The following is a 22,157-nucleotide window of genomic DNA, read 5'->3' on the forward strand; positions in this document are numbered from 1 at the left end:
ATATTCATATGTCTATGGTTTTTTAAGAAAATAAAGTTTAATCGGATAACATTATTTTATTTATTTCCGTTGTATATCAATGCATACGTACACAATAAAATGTAAAAATTATATTTATTTATTAATTGGACAATTTGCATAGCGCCGCTTTTGTGAGATATCACCTCAGGGGCGCTATATTGTAATAATCTACCTTTATATATAGATTTTTACTCTCCTGATGAAGGTGTATATATAATCTTTAAACTTTATTAGATACAGTAATAGTTGTAGGTAAAGAATTAACACCAGTTGGAGAAAAATTAACACCTTTTAATTAAACTGACTGCTAATCTCATCGCACAATTACCTCCTTTTATTCGTAAACTCGGGTACAATTAATAAATATGTAATAATCTATTATTTCAGTCAACTTTGTTATAACTATCTTTAATTGTTGTGACAAACTATACGATATTGATTCATTTTATAGACATTGACGGTTGTAACACATATTTAAGCACTGCAAGTCTCCTATGAGCAATTTATATTATGTACGAAAACAGTTTATATCATTTGTAGACATGTAGTCAATAATAGTGTTTCATTTGAAATAATCCATCACAAATATGTAAAATTTCATTTATTCAAACAACTGTCATTCTTATTATGCCTAAATTGAGCATGTTATTATTCATTAACTCATTCCTGTTCCGTGCTTTAACAATATATACTCACCCTCTCTATGTGAATTACCTAATATCTATCTATTAAATGTCACTGTTGTTAGTATCACTTAAACTGGACGAAGCCCAATCAAGTGCCGCCCGCAGGGCCTAGCAGCAAAAACCCGCGGAGCGGTTTCTTAACTGCTAGTTAAGGCATATATTCGCCGTTATCTAAATGTATATTACTATCTCATATCTCATATTGTCACAGATCTTGCGTGTTGCAGAATTTCTCAAACATTTTGTCTCACTGCTTTTTTCATCAGTACCTAATGTTATGTGCGATGTTGGTTACGAAATATATTTGTACTCTACAATAATATTCAAACGGGCAGAATTCTAAATATATTTGTACTCTACAATATTATTCAAATAGGCAGAATTCTAAATATATTATTTTGTACTCTACAATATCATGGAAATGGGCAGAATTCTAAATATATTTTTAAGATGATGTTAATTGCGTCCAAATCATTAGATTTGTAAGTGGGTACTTACTACTAATACTTTCATTCATACTTAATAATTAAACACGACGATTTCATACATGAAAAAATAATATTTTTTATTCTATTTTCGTAATAACTGACTCGTTGTTTGCAAACGGATGTTTTTGTAAATTGTACAGTATTACCAGATAACGTGTCTATGTTTTTAAATAAGAGTACACGGAGTAAAATAAGTATATCTGATTTATTGAAATCCTGTCAAAAACGTGAAATATCAGTCCATTCAGTATATATCGGAACACGTGTTAACGCAGGTTTGCTTTTTAAAAAAAATGTAATGACGGAATGCCACAATATTAGAATTTTTATGAGCAGGTGTTCCGCTGATATCATAAAATACACACGTTTTACCGATACTTTGCTAGGAAATCTGTCAATTCAATCGATTTTTAATAAATTAGCAATTATTTATAACAGTAAGTTTTCTCCGTGTGGCATATAATTTACCTTAAGTTTATTACCCGGAATAGCTACTTATATGTAGAGAAATGATTTGATGATAGACGGCCGCCATCTTTAACCGGAACCGGAACCTTACAAATAAACCTACAGTAAAGCGACATGCCAAATGGTCGAGTAGTCCAAGATAAAAAAGGATTTTTTTATGTGAACAGCGCAGAACAATCCCAACTGCTCCCAACCAGTGAGACTATGGCATCCCAAATCGGGGTATGTTTTTAGGCTAAAGATAGTTGGAAGGGGAATGAGATGGGAAAGAGGAAGTATCTGAGTATTCAGATCTAGTCACCAAACACGGCTAAAGCCATTTCAAGCAACGTTTCAATTCTAAAGCGTGGTCTTGCACCAGTGCGATACTGACGGTATTTTCAACTATGTAACGTGACGCAAGCAATATTATGTTAAATTGTGAAAATGGGACAAATTGTGAAATAAAAATTTATTTGCTCCCGCCGGTATTTGAACTCGCGACCTCCGGCTTGCTAGTCGAGAGCTTTATCCCTCAACCACGGAGGCCGTCAATTTTTTTTTTGTTTTGTTCGTTTTGCTATATAACAGTTGTACAACCATTCAATTTACGACTTGTTAAAGTTACACAATATGAATGTGCACAATCAGTCATTCTAAAAATTCGTAATCAGAGATTTTAGTCACTATCATGTCAGTATCATTGAAATCTCTGCAGTGAAGTTTGTATGGAACCGGTGAACATTTTCTTGAGTGTTATTATTTTATTCAGTCTTGTGTGATATGAGAATTGTTTTTCTTGTGATTCGTTGAACAAGTATTAATAATCAAGGTATGATCTATTTTTTGAACTGTTATTGTATAACTTACACATAATTGATATTTTCAAGTTTCAATAAATTATTTATTATTTTTTATTAGTGTGTATTATATAATAAAATATTTGAAGATACAAGTTATAGCGTTATAACTACGAAGATGTTTTTAAGAATAACTGTTTAACTTACATATATTATTGGTATATTAACATTTTGTTACATTTTGGTGATTATTTAGTATTAATAAATAAAAAATGTTTAATTATATAATTAGGAGTATAATTAAAAGAGGTATATGTACTACGGACTTAATAATGTAGCTTTAAATGAGTGTTATTATTACGAGTTTAAATAACACAATGTTTTTCAATTAAGTAGGAATATGGAACGTTTTTATTTGCATTACAATATCCATTAATATAATTCTTGTGCATTACAATAGCCATGAATATAATTTTGTTTGCATTACAATAGCGATTGATATAATTTTTGGGAATTACAATAGTCATTATTAATACATTTTTTAGAGCATTACAATAGACATCCATTTTTTGTAGGTGGTATGTATACCTATTTTATGTAGTTAATTTTAATTTAGTATAATTATATTTTGGAACATTTGTATAGCACCGTTTTTGTTAAAATACACCTTAAAGGCGGTGTAGTTAATATTATTTACGTATTTATATTATTATTAAAACCCCACTTTAGGAGATTTTTCATTGAAAAAAATAATATACCGTACAAAAATTATACAGTATGGTCCATTACTGATTTTAATACGAATACCGCACAAGAGTCCAAACTTTTCTCAACTGTCTTTTTTTTCTTTTTTTTTTTTTTTTTTTATATTTACTCCACACAGGAGGCCCTGAAGAAAATAATTTCCCTCAGGGCCTATGTCATCTTTGGGGATGCTGTGTGGAGGGTCTTTTTGTGGAGAGGAAGGAGTGAACATGGGTCTTGAAGAGTCCCATGTTGTAGGAGGGAGGAAACACAGAGGCCGGCAGTTCGTTCCACAGCCGAGCTGTTGAACTTAAGAACGAATCGTAGAAGCGACCCGTTCTCATGTGACAAGTGTCAACTGTGTACAAATGTTGGGCGCGCGTTTGGCGTGTATCCCGACTACGCACCGGTGCCGAAGGGATCAATGACGCTAGTTCTTCAGAGCATCTTCCATTGTAATACCGATAGAACAAGGACAGCATACCTACCTGACGCCTGTGCTCTAAAGATTGCAGTCCGTTTGTTAAGATTGGGGAATCTATCAAACGGACCGCCCGTTTCTGCACAGAGTCAAGGGTTTTTTTCAGGTATTTTGGGGCTCCAGACCAGAGATGGCTGCCAAATTCGACAGTAGGGCGCACTTGCGATTTGTACAGGGTGAGCAGTTGTGTACTATTAAAGTATCTGCGGGCCCTGTACAGTACGCCCAGCTTCTGAGAGGCCAACTTTACTCTAGCTTCGATGGAGCCCCCGTACCTGAGCTGGTCACTTATAGTTACACCAAGCATATCAATGGAAGGCCTGTTCGGAAGATTGCTTCCGTTGAAGGAGACTAGATTATCATTTGGATCCCTTTTAGACGTAATCAGACAGGATTGGGTCTTTGAAACATTAAATTCGACGAGATTATTTTTACCCCAGGAGGAAATACTCTCGAGATAACCGTCCATTCTCTGCTTCAAAGCCCTCCGAGCCGTTGGAGTTTGTGTGCCCTTTGGGGGCTTGTCAAACAAAAAGCTATCATGAACTGTACTGTCATCCGCGTAACAATGAATCGGTGCACATGTCAAAAGGTCATTGATGTGCAACAAAAACAAAGTTGGAGACAGAACCGATCCCTGTGGGACGCCAGCATTTATGGAGTGCGAGGAAGAGGTGAAACCGTCAGCAACCGCCTGAATCGACCTATCCCTTAAAAAGTCAGCAATCCACGTACACAGGGATGCGGGAAGTCCGTAAGAATGCAATTTGTTGACAAGTCCTCGGTGCCAGACCCGGTCAAAGGCCTTGGATATGTCTAGTGCGACCGTTTGGGTCTCACCGTGACGTTCCAGGCACCGCCCCCAAACATGCGACACATACGCGAGAAGATCACCGCACGAGCGGTTCCGCCGGAATCCGTATTGACGGTCGTTGATAATTTTGTTCTTCTCGAGGTATGTGAGCAGTTTGTCGTTGATCACACGTTCCATCACTTTGGACAGAACTGATGTGATCGCTATGGGGCGGTAGTTGGCCGGGTTGGAGCGGTCACCTTTCTTGGGAATAGGGTGAATTACCGCTTTTTTCCAACCAGAGGGCACAGTGCCACACTTCAGGGACATTTTGAAGAGCTTTGTCAAAACTGGAACTATTTCCGCAGCACACCTCTGCAATACCAGGGCAGGTATTCCATCAGGTCCACTAGCTTTGTTAACATCGAGCCCCCGTATGACGTGGAGTACATCCCGATGCCGGATCCTCAGCTTTTTCATATAGAAGCCGCAGTGAGGAACCGACGGCGGAACAGCACCCCCGTCGTCGAGGGTCGAGTTTTCCGCAAACATTACCAGTGAGGTACCAGTGAGGCTGTGGAATTCCCAATTGGGGTATATTGTGATACTGAATGTATTGGGGAGGGGAAGGAGATGGGGTAGATGAAGGTGGGGAAGTATCTGACTATTCTACTATATCTACTATAGCAATTTCAAGCAACGTTTCTAATCTGAATGGTGGTCTTACACCAGCGCGATACTGGGAGTATCTTCCACCCTGGAACGTGCCACAAGCTTACCATGTATTATTTTAAATAACACAAATGAATCAAATAAAATTTACTTGCGCACACCGGGGTTTGAGAGAGCCTTACCCCTCGACCAACGGAGGCCGTCAGAACATAATCGAACTTCCCTAGTAACAATATTTTTAATTTGTTTTTTGATAAAATTATATTCACTGACTCGGTGTAACTATTTCCCTCGATTAGTATTCTGGGAAATGAGTTATCCCGAGTGATGTGATATTTTTTTTTAAATCGTATAAGTTATTTTTATTCTAGAACTATGATTAAATGCCTTTTACGATTTTATCTGATTCCATCTGATTGTGAAATGAAAATCAATACAGTTATTTCGAACTAGTATTATTGCCACATTGTTGTGAAATAAAAATCTGTGCAGTTTATTCAAACTTATCTTATCGATATCATAAGATTATTATGTTTGAGATTTCATGGCCAAGGGTATTATCGTGATTAATTTTTGGGTTACTACGCCATCTTGTGCTTCCTCCTTTTTTATCCAATTTTCAGATGTTGCAGATGTGAAACGTTGGTTAACTAAGGAGGAAGCGCAACACGGCATAATAACCCAAAATGAATCACGACGAAATTTGATCAGTTTATTAAAATTTATCTTATGGCAACATGAATTCAAAATTTCCACACTTTATTGAAAATTATTTTATAGCAACATTGTTGTGAAATCAAATTTAATACAATTTATTGAATTTGTAAATGGAAAGGTACCCAGCTCCCCGCTATCAAAACTCCCAAACTCGTTCCATAATCATTTTCCATTCTTAGTCGAAATGGGAACTTACAATTGTAGTGAAAATTATATTAATTCAATGTCTTTATTTTTATTGAAAATCTACATTTACTTACTACAAACCCCCCCCCATTTTCCACCCCAACTTCTAATGGAAGGTCCACAAACTTTTAACAAGAAAATTTCAAACAAGAAACATTTCTTTCAGAAATTTTCTACTATTGATGTACTTCATAGAAATGAGACAGGTTTAGGACTAAATAATCTAGAAGCAATAGAAATAAACTTTATATTTATCGAGTATCCCAATTTACATATTCCCCCCTTCGTCTTTATATTTATCGAGTATCCCAATTTACACATTCTCCCCTTCGTCTTTATATTTATAGAGTATCCCAATTTACATATTCTCCCCTTCGTCTTTATATTTATCGAGTATCCCAATTTACATATTCTCCCCTTCGTCTTTATATTTATCGAGTATCCCAATTTACATATTCTCCCCTTCGTCTTTATATTTATCGAGTATCCCAATTTACATATTCTCCCCTTCGTATTTATATTTATCGAGTATCCCAGTTTACATATTCTCCGCTACATCTTTATATTTATCGAGTATCCCAATTTACATATTCTCCCCTTCATCTTTATATCTATCGAGTATCCCAATTTACATATTCTCCCCTTCATCTTTATATATATCGAGTATCCCAATTTACATATTCTCCCCTTCATCTTTATATATATCGAGTATCCCAATTTACTTATTCTCCCCTTTATCTTCTCCATACATACAGGTGCCCCGCACTCTTTTAATTACCCGCTCCCCCTACCAAATTTTATAATCTGTCTCCCTTTTCTATGTTTCCTAATTCAATGTAATTTGTATTAATTTTGGTATTTATTTAATTATTAATACATCCCTGAGGAAGGTTCGGGCCGAACTGAAACCGGTTGGTGTTTTTATTTGTGCAATGCTCAATAAAATGGTTTCCAAACTAAACATTTTTATCAATAATATTGTTATAGTATCTAACCAAAAATTTTTTGGTACCTGTGAATGTCCATACAGTTAATTAGTTTATTTTTCTATGCCTACACTTAACAATAGTAAATTTTTAAAAATAAATTAATATTTTCTTCACTTCACAGTTGTAGTAAAAATATCACTCTGTTATTTGGTGTATCCATGTTACCAAAATAGTTTATATGTTTGCACGAGATAATGGAATAAACGATAAAGAAAAAATCCTACCTCATCATTATCACGATAAAGATAATACACGTAATGTTTAATTTATTGACATAACAGTGACACAAAATTATAATGTAAAACTCTGATTTAAAAAATCATATCGTTATTGGTAAGCGGACTTAAGAATCTACAATAAAATAAGTTTCATAATATTAAAATATTAATAATATTATATTTCATTATATTAATTTATTTAGATTCACTGCCCAAATTCAAACGTGGCATCATGTCAATAATTTAAACTATTCAATGGGCATACATACAGACACACACTCACACATACATTACACACACACCTATATACTACACACGTCACCTGGTAATTAAGGAATAAACATACCACTTAGCAGACATTACAAGGAAACATGTCATAAATACCCAATATGAAGGAACGAATTCCGGTATATTGTTTCATCTCTGTAAATCGTGTACTCTTTTTTTCTATAAAATAAAATAAAAAATCAATTTCTAGGATGGTTAGGAGTTTTAGGAAAACTTAGTAAGTTGAAAAAGAGTAGATATCTAAAGAATCCACTAAAGATATGTCCACGACTTCTACCATTCACATTTACGTCATATATCCGTCTCCCTTGAGCAGAATAAAAAGCCAGAAAACTTAGCTAAATGTATTTATAAACATGTGTGTACCCTAACAATAATTGTATAGTGTGCAATCTCATACATTCTGAAATATTATATATATACTGCCACCATCCCTACAAAATTGAAGATTTTTGTTTCTCGATAGTTTTGTGAATGTTGTGTAATTTAGATCGATTTATGAGACCAACGTTCAAACCAAGATGTTTCACTGACGGTTTTGAACTTTGTAATTGGAAAACATGGGAAAAGTAACTCTACGTGATGCAAGCAGATAGAATTAACTTACACTTTTCTGAGGCTGCTGAAGTAGAAAAGGAATTAAAGTAGCTCTGAAGGCCCTTCCAAATGAAATTAAAAACACCATGGAGATTAAAAGTTTTAAAACAAAATCAAAATATGGACAAGTTAAAACAAAGATAGGGAAATCACTTTTAAAAATATGATGCAACACTAACACAACCCACAGTCAACAAACATGAAGGTAAGGAAACTAACAAACACGAAGATGAGGAAATCTTGACGTAACACATATGGTTCACATCGGAACAGGAATCCCTAGATAGAAGGACTATGAATAAATTTCTATAATTTATATTTTTTTAAATAGTCATTAATGAATAAAAAATATTGATGCCAGGAAGCGCCGACGAATATTAAATCATTTATATAATATTTCAGATGGTTTTCATTCTGGTGATATTCCTCTATGGCTATCTGGGTTTCAAATGGACGGCGCTCATCGTGGGGCTGATATTGGCCCTCTTCTTGTATAGAAGAAGGGTGAACAACTATTTCCCCAGCAGGGGGATAAAAAGCTTCCCTATTACTATTCCTTTCTTCGGTCACATGTTCAAGGTGTTCATCCAGAGGGAACACATCAGTTCGCTGACCAAGAGACTCTATGACGCTTTCCCTAATGAGAAGTAAGTTTATATTTGCACACATGGTTTTAATATCTTTATACTTTTGACCCTCATGTTGCTAACTACTACGTATTAGTATTTTGAATACGATAATATTGCACAATACAGTATTTCAAAACTTCATTATGTCTAACCTAATTGTAAGCGGTGGTACAAATAGGCTAGACGGTGCGTTCATGTAACGAACAACTCAATGTAATATGCTTGTTTCAAGATTAACATTTCCATGTTTTTTTATGAAATTTGTTATTATTTTGAGATATGTTGGGTGAAATTTGAGGAACTCCACGTGATAGGTTAAGCAAACTATTTAAATAGTAATATAAAATCGTTGGTTACGTGATAGTATTTACGATCAAGTTAGCAAATAATCAATCTTTGCCTGGGAAACCCGACAAGTCTATAATATATTATAACTGTTATGGAGAAACTGCAAGATTGGATATTCTAAAAGTGTTCAATGTCGCCCCGGTAAGAAATCAAAATATAGCTCCCTATTTATAAAATAATACCACTCGATAAATACAACTTTCGTTACGTAAACTAGATGTTTACCTTCCCCTGCTCTTTATAATTGATTTTCAGGTACGTAGGAATGCACCAGTTCACGAGGCCAATAGTCATGGTGACTGATTTGGAAATCATCAAACAAATCACCATCAAGGATTTTGACAGCTTCCAGGATCACATCAGTGCAATAGACGAGAAAATGGATCCCCTTTTTGGCAGCAACTTGGTGTCGCTGAAAGGTACGGATTTATTTCATATTTTCCCCTTTTTTCATTTATTAATTTCGCTTAAGTTCCACCATGCCTTGGTGGAACTTAAGCGTAATTCATACTAAGAGATATTTAGAAAAAATCTATAGTCAGACATAATTTTGGGTTCGATTGCCAACATTAAAAAATATATGTGTCATTTTTTACTGGTGTTTTTTCTAACGCACATATAATATTCTTGCAAAAATATAGATAACTGTAATTTTAGGACAAAAATGGCGCGACATGAGAGCTACTCTGAGCCCTGCTTTCACCAGCTCAAAGATGAAGGGGATGTTTGGATTTGTCACGGAGTGTGGAGATGAGATGACGTCATACTTGGACGAGGAGTTGAAGAAACCAGAAAACACAAGTTTGTTAACAACCGTACTTCGTAAATTTAATGTTTTAATGTAAGATAATTGCTCTAAGGTAGGAAAATAATTCTAAGCTATGACATCAAACTTTACTAATGGCTTTATAGAGATTCTATATTACTATTACTATAGTTTTGGTTTCATCGGAATCCGGAGCTGCATTAATGTTGAAGTCAACCAGCTTCTGATCTCTCTAAAAAGGACTCTCTTAGGAAATTTTCATATATAATTCTTTCTGAAATAATCATATTATATGTATATATCATCACGGAACTAGATTTTTAAATGGAATTTGGCTTGATCCACAAATATTCTATACCAGATCCGTTCATAGCCTTCTTCTCCAATCCTCAGGCTTTTAAGGCTTTTAGGCTCAGGCTCTATAATTCTTCGTACACTCGTTAATCTTAAATGACTATCCTTTAGATCACTTCAATATGTCAGTGTCCTATCATCTACCAATCTTTGCACATGGCCAGCCGATAAAAATTCTTGCGAATTACACTTCAAATGTTTAAATATTTTTTCAGCCAAAGGACATTTAGAACTAGACTTAAAGGACATTTTCACAAGGTATACCAACGATGTGATAGCTACTTCCGCTTTTGGGATTAAGGTCAACTCTCTGAGGGACAAGGACAACGAATTTTACGAAATGGGAAAGGCATCTACTAGCTTTAAAGGATTAGTGCTAGTCAAACTCTTACTCATGTTGTTCATGCCAACTATTTCGAAGGTAAACCCAGTTTGAAATATTTTTTCATGGAAAACTCTAACATAACAAACAAAACTCTAACTAACATAACACGACCTGCAGATCAGCAAAAAGCTGGCTGCCTGCCCGCATGGCAGCAGAGCATTCTGGTCCCTTGCGGGCTCAATAGGTCGGAATTTTTGCAAACCCAGTTTGCCACCTCTTACCAGACCTGACGGCTCACTAGCAAACACCGCCACCGAAAAGGCTAACTTATTAGGGAAAATGTTTGCGGAAAACTCGACCCTCGATGACGGAGGTGCTGTTCCGCCGTCGGTTCCTCACTGCGGCCTCTATATGAAAAAGCTGAGGATCCGGCATCGGGATGTACTCCACGTTATACGGGGGCTCGATGTTAACAAAGCTAGTGGACCTGATGGAATACCTGCCCTGGTATTGCAGAGGTGTGCTGCGGAAATAGTTCCAGTTTTGACAAAGCTCTTCAAAATGTCCCTGAAGTGTGGCACTGTGCACTCTGGTTGGAAAAAAGCGGTCATTCACCCTATTCCCAAGAAAGGTGACCGCTCCAACCCGGCCAACTACCGCCCAATAGCGATCACATCAGTTCTGTCCAAAGTGATGGAACGTGTGATCAACGACAAACTGCTCACATACCTCGAGAAGAACAAAATTATCAACGACCGTCAATACGGATTCCGGCGGAACCGCTCGTGCGGTGATCTTCTCGCGTATGTGTCGCATGTTTGGGGGCGGTGCCTGGAACGTCACGGTGAGACCCAAACGGTCGCACTAGACATATCCAAGGCCTTTGACCGGGTCTGGCACCGAGGACTTGTCAACAAATTGCCTTCTTACGGACTTACCGCATCCCTGTGTACGTGGATTGGTGACTTTTTAAGGGATAGGTCGATTCAGGCAGTTGCTGACGGTTTCACCTCATCCTCACACTCTATAAATGCTGGCGTCCCACAGGGATCGGTTCTGTCTCCGACTTTGTTTTTGTTGCACATCAATGACCTTTTGACATGTGCACCGATTCATTGTTACGCGGATGACAGTACAGTTCATGATAGTTTTTTGTTTGACAAACCCCCAAAGGGCACACAAACTCCAACGGCTCGGAGGGCTTTGAAGCAGAGAATGGACGGTTATCTCGAGAGTATTTCCTCCTGGGGTAAAAGTAATCTCGTCGAATTTAATGTTTCAAAGACCCAATCCTGTCTGATTACGTCTAAAAGGTATCTAAATGATAATCTAGTCTCCTTCAACGGAAGCATTCTTCCGAACAGGCCTTCCATTGATATGCTTGGTGTAACTATAAGTGACAAGCTCAGGTATGGGGGCTCCATCGAAGCCAGAGTAAAGCAAGCCTCTCAGAAGCTGGGCGTACTGTACAGGGCCCGCAGATACTTTAATAGTACACAACTGCTGACCCTATACAAATTGCAAGTGCGCCCTACTGTCGAATTTGGCAGCCATCTCTGGTCCGGAGCCCCTAAATACCTGAAAAAAACCCTTGACTCTGTGCAAAAACGGGCGGTCCGTTTGATAGATTCCCCAATCTTAACAAACGGACTGCAATCTTTAGAGCACAGGCGTCAGGTAGGTATGCTGTCCTTGTTCTATCGGTATCACAATGGAAGATGCTCTGAGGAACTAGCGTTATTGATCCCTTCGGCACCGGTGCGTAGTCGGGATACACGCCAAACGCGTGCCCAACATTTGTACACGGTTGACACTTGTCACATGAGAACGGGTCGCTTCTACGATTCGTTCTTAAGTTCAACAGCTCGGCTGTGGAACGAACTGCCGGCCTCTGTGTTTCCTCCCTCCTACAACATGGGACTCTTCAAGACCCATGTTCACTCCTTCCTCTCCACAAAAAGACCCTCCACACAGCATCCCCAAAGATGACATAGGCCCTGAGGGAAATTATTTTCTTCAGGGCCTCCTGTGTGGAGTTAATATTAAAAAAAAAAAAAAAAAAACATAAAATAAAGTCAAAATTTGTCAGCCAAAATATTAGTATTATAATATTATCAAATTTTATCTAAATTAAAATTATAAAAAAAATAAAATAAAAAAAAGAAATAAAAAATTTGCTTTATTCATTCATCACGACATAGCTGGAAATATTCTGGTTTCTGGAAACCTTTTTTTTTAGTCAGAAGTCCGGAAATAACGTTTTCCGAGTCTGTACCTTTCGTTTTGGTGATATTCCTTTTGATATACAATCATTATTTCAAACTCAAGATATTGGTATTTTATCACGGCAGGAGTTCAATAAGAAAATAAACTTTATCAATAAGGCATGCGGTGGCTTTCTCTTCGAGTAAAAGTCATCAGTGATATTCAGATTATCTCCAATTTAATTCAATTTCTTATCTTTTTTTAATATTTCAGTTGCTGCGCATCAGAGTTTTCTCCGGTAAATGCAGTGCATTCTTCAGAAACCTTGTATCTAACACAATGCAGACTCGCGAAGAGCAGCACATAGTTAGACCAGACATGATCCAGCTGCTGATGGAAGCCAAGAAAGGATCTCTAAAGCACGGAGGCAAGGAAGACAATACCACAGAGACAGGTTTTGCCACAGTTCAGGAATCAGCTTTGGGAAAACAGATTGTTAATAGAAGTAAGTCTTTAAAAACGTCCCCAGTTTACTCTGTATTTAGAAATTTGAAAAGTAGTGCAATAGTTGCCTACATGCCAATCGTTATTAATGGAAGTTTCGCTAGTTCCATTAAAAACAATAGACCCATTGTAATCTTACGTCTCAACTCACTAATTTAAGAGAACATAGGTATTACATTTCCATTAAATTTAAAACTATGGACAGGCCTGTGTTTTGGTTCTTCAACGTGACTTTTCAGGTATGTGAGTGCTAATGTAATCAAGAAATGAATCAGTATTCCAAATCTTTTTCACATTTCTTAGTGCTATTATACGATATGCGATTTATCAGCTTCCTCATATTTTACTCCATTTCAGAGTAATTGTTTTATTTATTGAGAATGGCTTTAGATTGATTAAAATTTCATTATTCCTAGAATGGAGTGATGACGAGATCATCGCTCAGGCAGTCATCTTCTTTCTGGCTGGCTTCGAGACATCATCAAACCTGCTGTGCTCTGCAGCTCACGAATTGGCTATGAACCAAGACATCCAGAAGAAACTGCAAGCGGAAGTGGATGAAGTGTCAGCTAAGTGCGGTGGGAAAGTCAATTATACTGACCTCCACGCAATGAAGTATATGGATATGGTAGTCACAGGTATATCTAACAATGATGAGATGTTCAGCATATTCTATTAATTATAATTCCAGTAGGCATTGTTATATACTAAAAGTCGTATCGATGCTGATGGCAGTAAATGTACACATCTCTAGAAGTGGTCCCATTTTTACGTTGTGTGGGACGGTCATCTTGGACGTTCTCCGTGGTATCATTAGAATCTTTACGTGTTCTTGTTGGTACAACGTGTATGAATAAGAAGCAAGTATTAGATAGTTGGCAAGTATTGAATTTGTTAAAAACCTTATTGATTTAACAAATATCGATCGGTCGTCCAATGAAAATATAAAAAAAAGTAGCAATACCCATTGGCAGCACTATCAAGGCAATATTTTAAATCGAAATATCGATTAACCAAAGTCCATGATGATGATTATGAGGTTTAAATGTAATTGGCCAAATTTCGAAGCAATTCAAAGCAGACCGGATCAATGACATCACAAATATCTGAATAAACTGAAGTTAGCAACTAAACTCGAAATGTAAAAATTACCGTATTTTTAAGGATTGAAACAAAGTGGTTCTAGTTTAAGAAAATCTTGCATGAATATTATTTTTTTTTATTTTTTTTTTATTAATATCAATAGCAAAATTTGTACATTATGTAGGTTTAAAGTATAATATAAGTATATTTTTTGTATTTTTTTTCACAGTCCTCCTCACTAGGGTTTCCTGTTCTGAGGCGGCCTGTAGTTTTTCTTAAATTTTTGTATTTAGTTTTGAATTGTCTTTACATTGTCTTCATAATGTTTGTAAGTTGATTGTTACTTTGATCTCTAAGCCATGTTTTGACTTTTGTTTTAAATATACTCATTTCGTTTATTTTTTTGGTTTCATTTGGTAGAGCATTGAACAATTTTATAGCATGGAATTTATTATTTCTCTGTCCAAAGGATGTGTTTAAACTGGGAGTAATCAGGATATTTTCGCTTTTTGCCCTGGTTGTGTATTTATGTTGGGCAGTGGAGTATTCGGATATGTTTTTTTTCAGTTTAAATAAAATATTTTTTGAATATAGTTTCTGTACATTGTAAACATTGAAGTTTTTGAATATTTCTTCTGTCGGAGTTCTAAGCGGAACTTTCAGTATAGTCTTTAATACTCCTTTTTGTGCTATATTGAGCCGCTCTGTGTGAGTGCTCAAGGCAGACCCCCATCCAGTTATTCCGTACTCTATTTGTGATTGACACAAAGCATAGTATACTTTTTTAATATCGTTTATATTGAGGATATTGCGAATGTTTCTAAAGAAGTATATGTACCTGGTTAGTTTTTTGTAATTACATCTATATGTGAGTTCCAACGGAGATTATCATCAATTTCAATTCCAAGATATTTGATGCTTTTGGAGTGTGCTATAGTGGGACAGAGGCATGATAAGCCTTGATTTTTTTGATAAATTCCTTGGCATGAATGTAATTTGAGATTAAGGTCCTCTGACAGCTGCCCTCTGGCTGTTTTAGAAAATGTCAGATATTTTGTTTTATTGACATTAAGCGTCAGGGAGTTTCTTTTAAGCCAGTTTTGCAGGAGACCAAGTCCGTGTTCAGCTTCTTTGTAGGTATTTATCCAATCTTTTTCTTTAAATAAAATTACTGTGTCATCAGCAAAACTAATGATTTTTCCTCTTGTTTCTAGGTTACAGATATCATTAATGTATATTAAAAATAATATCGGACCTAGTACGCTTCCTTGTGGTACTCCATGGTTGATTAGGAGAGGTTTGCTTTTTCTCTTGTTAATTTGGACGCTCTGTGTACGCTCCGTCATATAGCTTTTTAGTAAGTTTAGTGTTGTACTTGACATACCAATGTTTGAAAGTTTTGAAAAAAGTATTTTGTGATCTATTTGTGTCAAAAGCCTTTTGTAAGTCTATGAAGATTGCCAAAGTTTTTTCTCCACTGTCTAAACTTTTAGTGATCATATCGGTAATTTTTTCTATGGCGTCACTAGTACTTAAGTTCTCCCTAAATCCATACTGAGTTTTTGATAATTTTTTATTGTCTTCTAAGTAGGATAAGAGTTGTTTTTTTAGTATTCTTTCCAATATTTTTGAAAATGCATTTAGTAGGCTTATTGGTCGGTAATTGTTTATGTCATTTTTACATCCTTGTTTAAATATTGGTATAACAATCGCTTTTTTGAGGGCTGTAGGGAATATGCTATTCGTTATAGACATGTTGACTAAGTATGTAAGTGGTTCGATAAGTTCTTTACAGAGATATTTTATTGCGTTGGTTGAGATTGTGTCCTCCCCCGAAGAAATATTTGATTTTAAAGAAGAAATTGTGTTTTTGATATCGTCAGCTGTAATTTGTTTAAAATTGAGCTGATTTCCTTGCTCAGGTGGTTCGTTTATTTGTACATCTTCGTTACATTTTGTAACATGCTTTGCTAGATTTGATCCTATATTTATGAAAAAATTATTGACGTATTCAAGTATTTGGTCAGGATTATCAGCGTATGTCCTGGGAACATTGTTTATATTCAGCACGTCAATTGATGTAACGTTGGCAGATTTAGAACTGGTTATTTCATTTATTATTTGCCACATTTTCCTGGGATTTTGTTTACAATCTACAATTTTTTTTCTTATAGTAGGTTTCTTTTGTATACATAATAACTTTTTTGCAAATGTTTCTGTATCTTTTGTAGTATCTTAACATGTGTATATCGTATAGAATTTTTTTAAGTTTCTTGTGTAACTCGTCTCTTTTTCTTATGCAGTTTATAACATTCTGTGTAATCCATGGTTTAATATGTACATTTTTGTGTGAGATTTTCTTAGTAATTTTTGTGGTATTAGATAGTATATTATTCTGAAGAAGTTCTATGAAATAATTCCATGCATCATTTTTATTGTTCATGCTTTGCAGTTTTTTCCAATCGGTACATTGTAGATTATGTTTAATGATATTCCAGTTGATTTCTGTTTTTTCTGTTGTTAATGGTTTTTTCTTCATTTTATTTGACTTGTTTATTTTTATTGAAAGCATAGTTGTATAATGATCGGTTATAGTTGAATTAAATACAACAGTTTGAGTAATGTCTTTTGTTTTACTCATTATATGGTCTATGCAACTTTCACTGTTGTCCACTTTTCGAGTAGGAACATTTATTAAGCTTTCCAGTCCATGGGATGCTAGCATCTGCAGATATTGAATTCGCTTAGGGTGTCCATTTTCTAAAATATTTATATTTACATCTCCAATAATAAATATGTTTTTTGTTTCTTTAAGAAGGCAGAGTTCCTCGTCTACGGATTTAAGGAATGGGTCGATGTTTCTTGTTGAGGGCGATCGATAGATTGCTAATATAGCTTTTTCTTTACTGATTTTAATTTTTAAACAATTGGCATTTGTGATAATAATTTCTTCAACTTCGGCTTTTATTTCATTTTTAATGTATATAATTACACCATCGTTTTGTTTTTTGTTATTCAAACTTGAGTAGGTTGTATATCCAGCAATTTCCAATTTCATGTATTTATGATTTATCCAACATTCAGTAAGTATTATTATTTGAAAATTAACTTTTAAATATTTCAATAAAATTTGCAATTCATCAAAATTTTTTCTTATGCTTCTTATGTTTTTGTGTAGTATATTGAAAGAGTTGTTATTTAAATTCGATAGATCATTTGGTTCCGAGGTTAATATAATGTCAGCCATTTTTATATTTTTTTTCGTAATCGTTTTTGTGCCCTTTTGTTATACAATATTTTTTATATCATCTACATGTTTTATATAAATTATTTTTTCGGTTGGCCTTCTTCGCGTCATTATTTTTCCATCTTTGAACCAAACGTAGGAGTACATTTTTTCATTGGCAGATATTTTCGTTTTCCAGAGCAGTTCCCTTTGATATGGGCTCAATTCCTCTGCAATATAGATTGGTTCGGTGGAGATATCTTTTATAGCTGCATAATTAATATTTTTCCTTTTAGAAAGAAGATTGTCTCTTGTCTTTTTTTCCGCGAATTCCACTAGCAGTTTCGGTGGCGCATTGTTCCTTCTATCATGTGTCCTTTTTATATCAATTATATCATTGTGCTGGATTTCCATTCCTGCCGCCGCCGCAACTCTTTTTACTATCTCCATCTGCTGCTCTCCATTTTTTTGGGGAATGCCCGCTATTTCTAAGAAATTAGACCGAGATTTGTATTCGAGGTCTGAAATTTTTATTTCAAGTTGTTTAATAATGATATTCTTTTCCTGGTGTTCCTTTTTTATGTTTTCAAAATCATTTTCAATTTTTTTTTATTTTGTATAATTGTTATTTCTAGTTTTTTTATTAGTTCATCGTACTGACTACTCATAAAATCAATGCTTTTTTGAGTGTCCTGGGTTTGTTTTTCAATTTTTGATATAATTTCTTTTTTCATGGATTCAATTTTTTTTTCAATAATCTGTATAATTTTATCAATGTTAAATTTTTCTTCGGTTTCCGTTATAACTCCCTTTCCTCTTGTGTTTGCCATTTTCTATTTCTTTTTTTTTTTTTTTTTTGCTTTATTAATTATATTTTTATTAATGTTGGAACAAAAATGCCCCTAAGTATATATTAATTTATGTAAATTGTCTATGGAGAAATAGTTTTGTATTGTCTATGGTTATTGTATGTTTTCACCAAAGTTGATTTTGGGTTACAATGACAATACTCTTTTTGCACTTCAATTTACAAATGATTAATTTCACTGCCACCGTCACAAATACTGCCACTTTGTCTAGCGTATCACTATATATTGTTTTTTTAAGCGGGTTATGTTATTAGGTTGTTTTATTGACACTATATTGATATTATTTACGGTGCTGTCAAAAACGGCTATTGAGTCAAATCATAGACAAGACTAATTCTGAGTAAATATTTTAACCCGAGCAGTATACAGCCCTTCTCACTGTATAGCTATACCTATATATGTATCAGAGAATCTTTATAAGTATGACTAGAGTCCATAATCCGTTATTATTTAAAAAAATCTTATTTTTCCGTCAGTGGAAATTTTTTTATGAATTTTATTTGTAATTTATTTACAATATTTTATTATAACTTGTATAACTAAGCTAGAATTCACTCGAATAAAATACAATTCCTTTACAAGGCTAAAGAGACATCTTTATGGTGAAGAAAGGCTTTTTTATTTTATTTTATAATACTGTATAAGAGGCAAAAATTATATATCTATAGTAAAAATTCATACAATAATAAATTAAAGATATTTTTTTAAAATATATTTTTTAACAAAAAATTATGTATTTTTAAAAAACGTTGTTTTTACAGGTTCTTTTTTTTTAATTACAATTGTCTACGATTTGTAACAATTTTGATGAGTATTATTAGATGGACGAAATGCATATTATTAATTTATTACAGAAACTTTGAGGTTTTGGCCGCCCAGCGTTGCACTGGACAGAAAGTGTGTCAGAAAATATACTCTGCCACCCCCAAACGATTCCACGGAAACGGGAACCACTGTAAGTTTTACCAGTCATTTTATGTTTCAAATGTCTTACTCATTTGACGTACACAACTCAACCAGAGATAATAACGTTAATGTTTTGAACGCCGATTTAAAATATGCATTTATGACGGAATATACAAAAAAATGTGAAAAATTAATTTTCATTTCACAGAATTGTATTTTTTTAATTCCATGCAAAAATCAAAATAATTTAATAAATATCAATTACTGGACGAGTTTCACGAAACGAAACGTCCGCCGCTGGCTTCGACTACATGGAGGGATATATGGATAGCGCAGGGTCGTCTGAAGAGCAGAGGAACCCACAGGCGTCTGAAACGTCCGTCGTTGCCTGCGACTCTATGGAAAGGTATATGAATGCCGGCAGAATAGCAGAGGAACCAAGATTATGAGGGCGATTGAAGTTGATGATGATCCCAACAATAAAGAAATGACTCAAGAAGAAGTCATCTAACTTTGTAGCTTATGAATGCATCTTACTGTAAAACACCTTTTTTTCAGTTAAATGTTGGTGACGGATTATGGATTCCCATTCATGATATCCACCGGAACCCTAAATACTACGATAATCCCAACACTTTCGACCCCGAGAGATTCTCCGATGAAAACAAAGACTCCATCAACCCACTGACCTACCTGCCATTTGGTATTGGACCTAGGAATTGTATTGGTAAGAGTTTGATAATTACAAAGAAAACTTTTCAGATCCGCCATGGTTCTCTCCTATTTGTCACTACCTTTCGAATATTCATACAAGATGATATAATCAGGATTGCAATATTTTTCGGTTCAATTCTGATATAGGCTTGTTCGAAGTTTTACAATGCAAGGTAAACTTTGTGCAGGCTTAACATATTTCCACACTTGGACATTATTTTACGGGATGCTAATTCATATGAGCAAAAATTGATTCTAACATCAATTTCTCGTCTGTTTTCCAGGTTCCAGGTTCGCCCTGATGGAGAGCAAGGCCCTTATCTTCCAGTTGCTGCAGAAGTTCACTCTGGTGCCTTCCGCCAAGACTTCAAATCCCATGAAGATTTATAATGGTTCTTTTAATTTCGCTCCAGTAAATGGCTTTTGGATTGGAGTAAAACACAGGGAAAATAAATAGATATCTTCCTACAGATATATCTTAAACAAACCTGCATATTTAAAAAAATAATAAAGCAATCAGAGGGTTTGCAAAAAACTTAATACATTACTTGTTTATCAAAACATATACAATTCTTTCTTTGTATGGTAAAAACTTGCACTAAATGCGCAAAGCAATAAGTATCTTATAAGATAATTAAAAAACTTTTTAAAACATATCTTTTTGTTTTTTCCGTATTGGAGTATCGTGAAAATGAAAATGCGCATTTGTATTAAGTGGTGAGAAACTAAGCTCCAGATGGTGCAGAGGTATATATTTGTACTTTCATTAAATGGATTTTTAACTTAAAATAACTTACGAGTATATGCCTACATAGTATGTATTATTCTTATACATAGAAGGATAGAAGGTCCAACTGAAATTCAAAGAGAATACTTCTTTTTATGTCTTCAGAGTGGAAGATACTACCAGTATCGCCCTGGTGTAAGACCACCATTCAGAATTGAAACGTTGCTCCAAATGGCTTTAGCCGTGTTTAGTGACTAGATCTGAATAGCCAGGTACTTCCACACCTTCCTCTTTCCCTTCTCCACTTACCTTCAGCCTCACAACATCCCCCAATTGGGGATGCCATAGTCTCACTGGCTCCAGACGGGAGCAGTTGGGACTCTTGTGAGGTATTCACTATAAAAAATAAATAAAAAAATGTCTGCTAGTTTCCTGGAGGTGTAATGAGGTTGGGGCATTTTTGAAATTGGTATGAAGACCTGGTTTTCTTTATTCTGGCGTGAAGGTTGCCAACCGGAACATGGTCAGACCCGGCCGGATCGGATATCCAGACACGTAGAGATCGATTGCCTTGTTCTAATTATCACCCATCAGATTTGTTTGGTAAGCGGAGGAGCCAACTTAGCTTGAACAAATTCATTTCCGTTCTCCTTCCCCTTCCAAAATATACATATGGATGGCGCCGACAACTAACACCATAAATTTATCGTATTTATATCACATGTATATAAAATCTAACACTTTATCATACCCACATTACCCTACGACAGGTGGAATCATGTATCTAGTTGGGGAGCAGGCGAGACAGAAAATAAGGTTTATTAAATGGCTTTAAAACACAGCGGTAATGGATTCAACTCACTCTAGCTCAAATGAACCGAGGGATAGCACATACATAGATAATTAGGTTTCTATACCGAGAAACAATAAAAAACAACACAACGTTCGGTGAGACCTTTTTATACTAAACCGTCACGTGAAATAATTACGTTCAAGGTCGTAAAACACGTAGACAAACTAGGGTGCACACACTCGAATGGGTGTGTAATCAAGAGAGAGAAGCAAAGGCTTGTACAGACAGCAGGGGGGATATTCTTACCCCGGATATATACATAGTCAAAGCCTTATGGAAAAGTTACCTATAGAACTCAAAGAAAATTCATCGGAGAAAGAAAAGTTTGAAAAGTGCAGATCATTTCAAGCTTTAATGCATGTCCATCGAGACATTGCGTTTAAAATAATAGGTAACGAAGTACTGGATATCTTCACCAGGAAACAAAAGAAAACTGTCGTCATTATTTATGTTGTTTTGTGAATATTAATCTATTTTCATATTTAATAATTTTTATATAAAAATTTCAAGTATGCAGTATT

General features: G+C 35.1%; 1 protein-coding gene across 1 annotated transcript; it reads left to right on the top strand.

Annotated features, from left to right (window-relative positions):
- Window positions 1–2,354: 2,354 nt before the first annotated feature.
- On the top strand, window positions 2,355–20,666 carry LOC149410504 (cytochrome P450 9e2-like). The gene is made up of 10 exons (XM_089647959.1): window positions 2,355–2,474; window positions 8,530–8,774; window positions 9,360–9,523; window positions 9,762–9,905; window positions 10,440–10,645; window positions 13,028–13,259; window positions 13,675–13,896; window positions 19,291–19,391; window positions 19,901–20,069; window positions 20,341–20,666. Exons 2-10 carry the CDS (start codon window positions 8,530–8,532, stop codon window positions 20,511–20,513), a joined length of 1,656 nt encoding a protein of 551 aa, XP_089504085.1. The 5' UTR covers window positions 2,355–2,474; the 3' UTR covers window positions 20,514–20,666.
- Window positions 20,667–22,157: the final 1,491 nt, after the last annotated feature.

Source organism: Hesperophylax consimilis, chromosome 27 (genome assembly GCF_061612785.1).
Source record: "Hesperophylax consimilis isolate HC1 chromosome 27, BYU_Hcon_1.0, whole genome shotgun sequence".
Classification (NCBI taxonomy): Eukaryota; Metazoa; Arthropoda; class Insecta; order Trichoptera; family Limnephilidae; genus Hesperophylax; species Hesperophylax consimilis.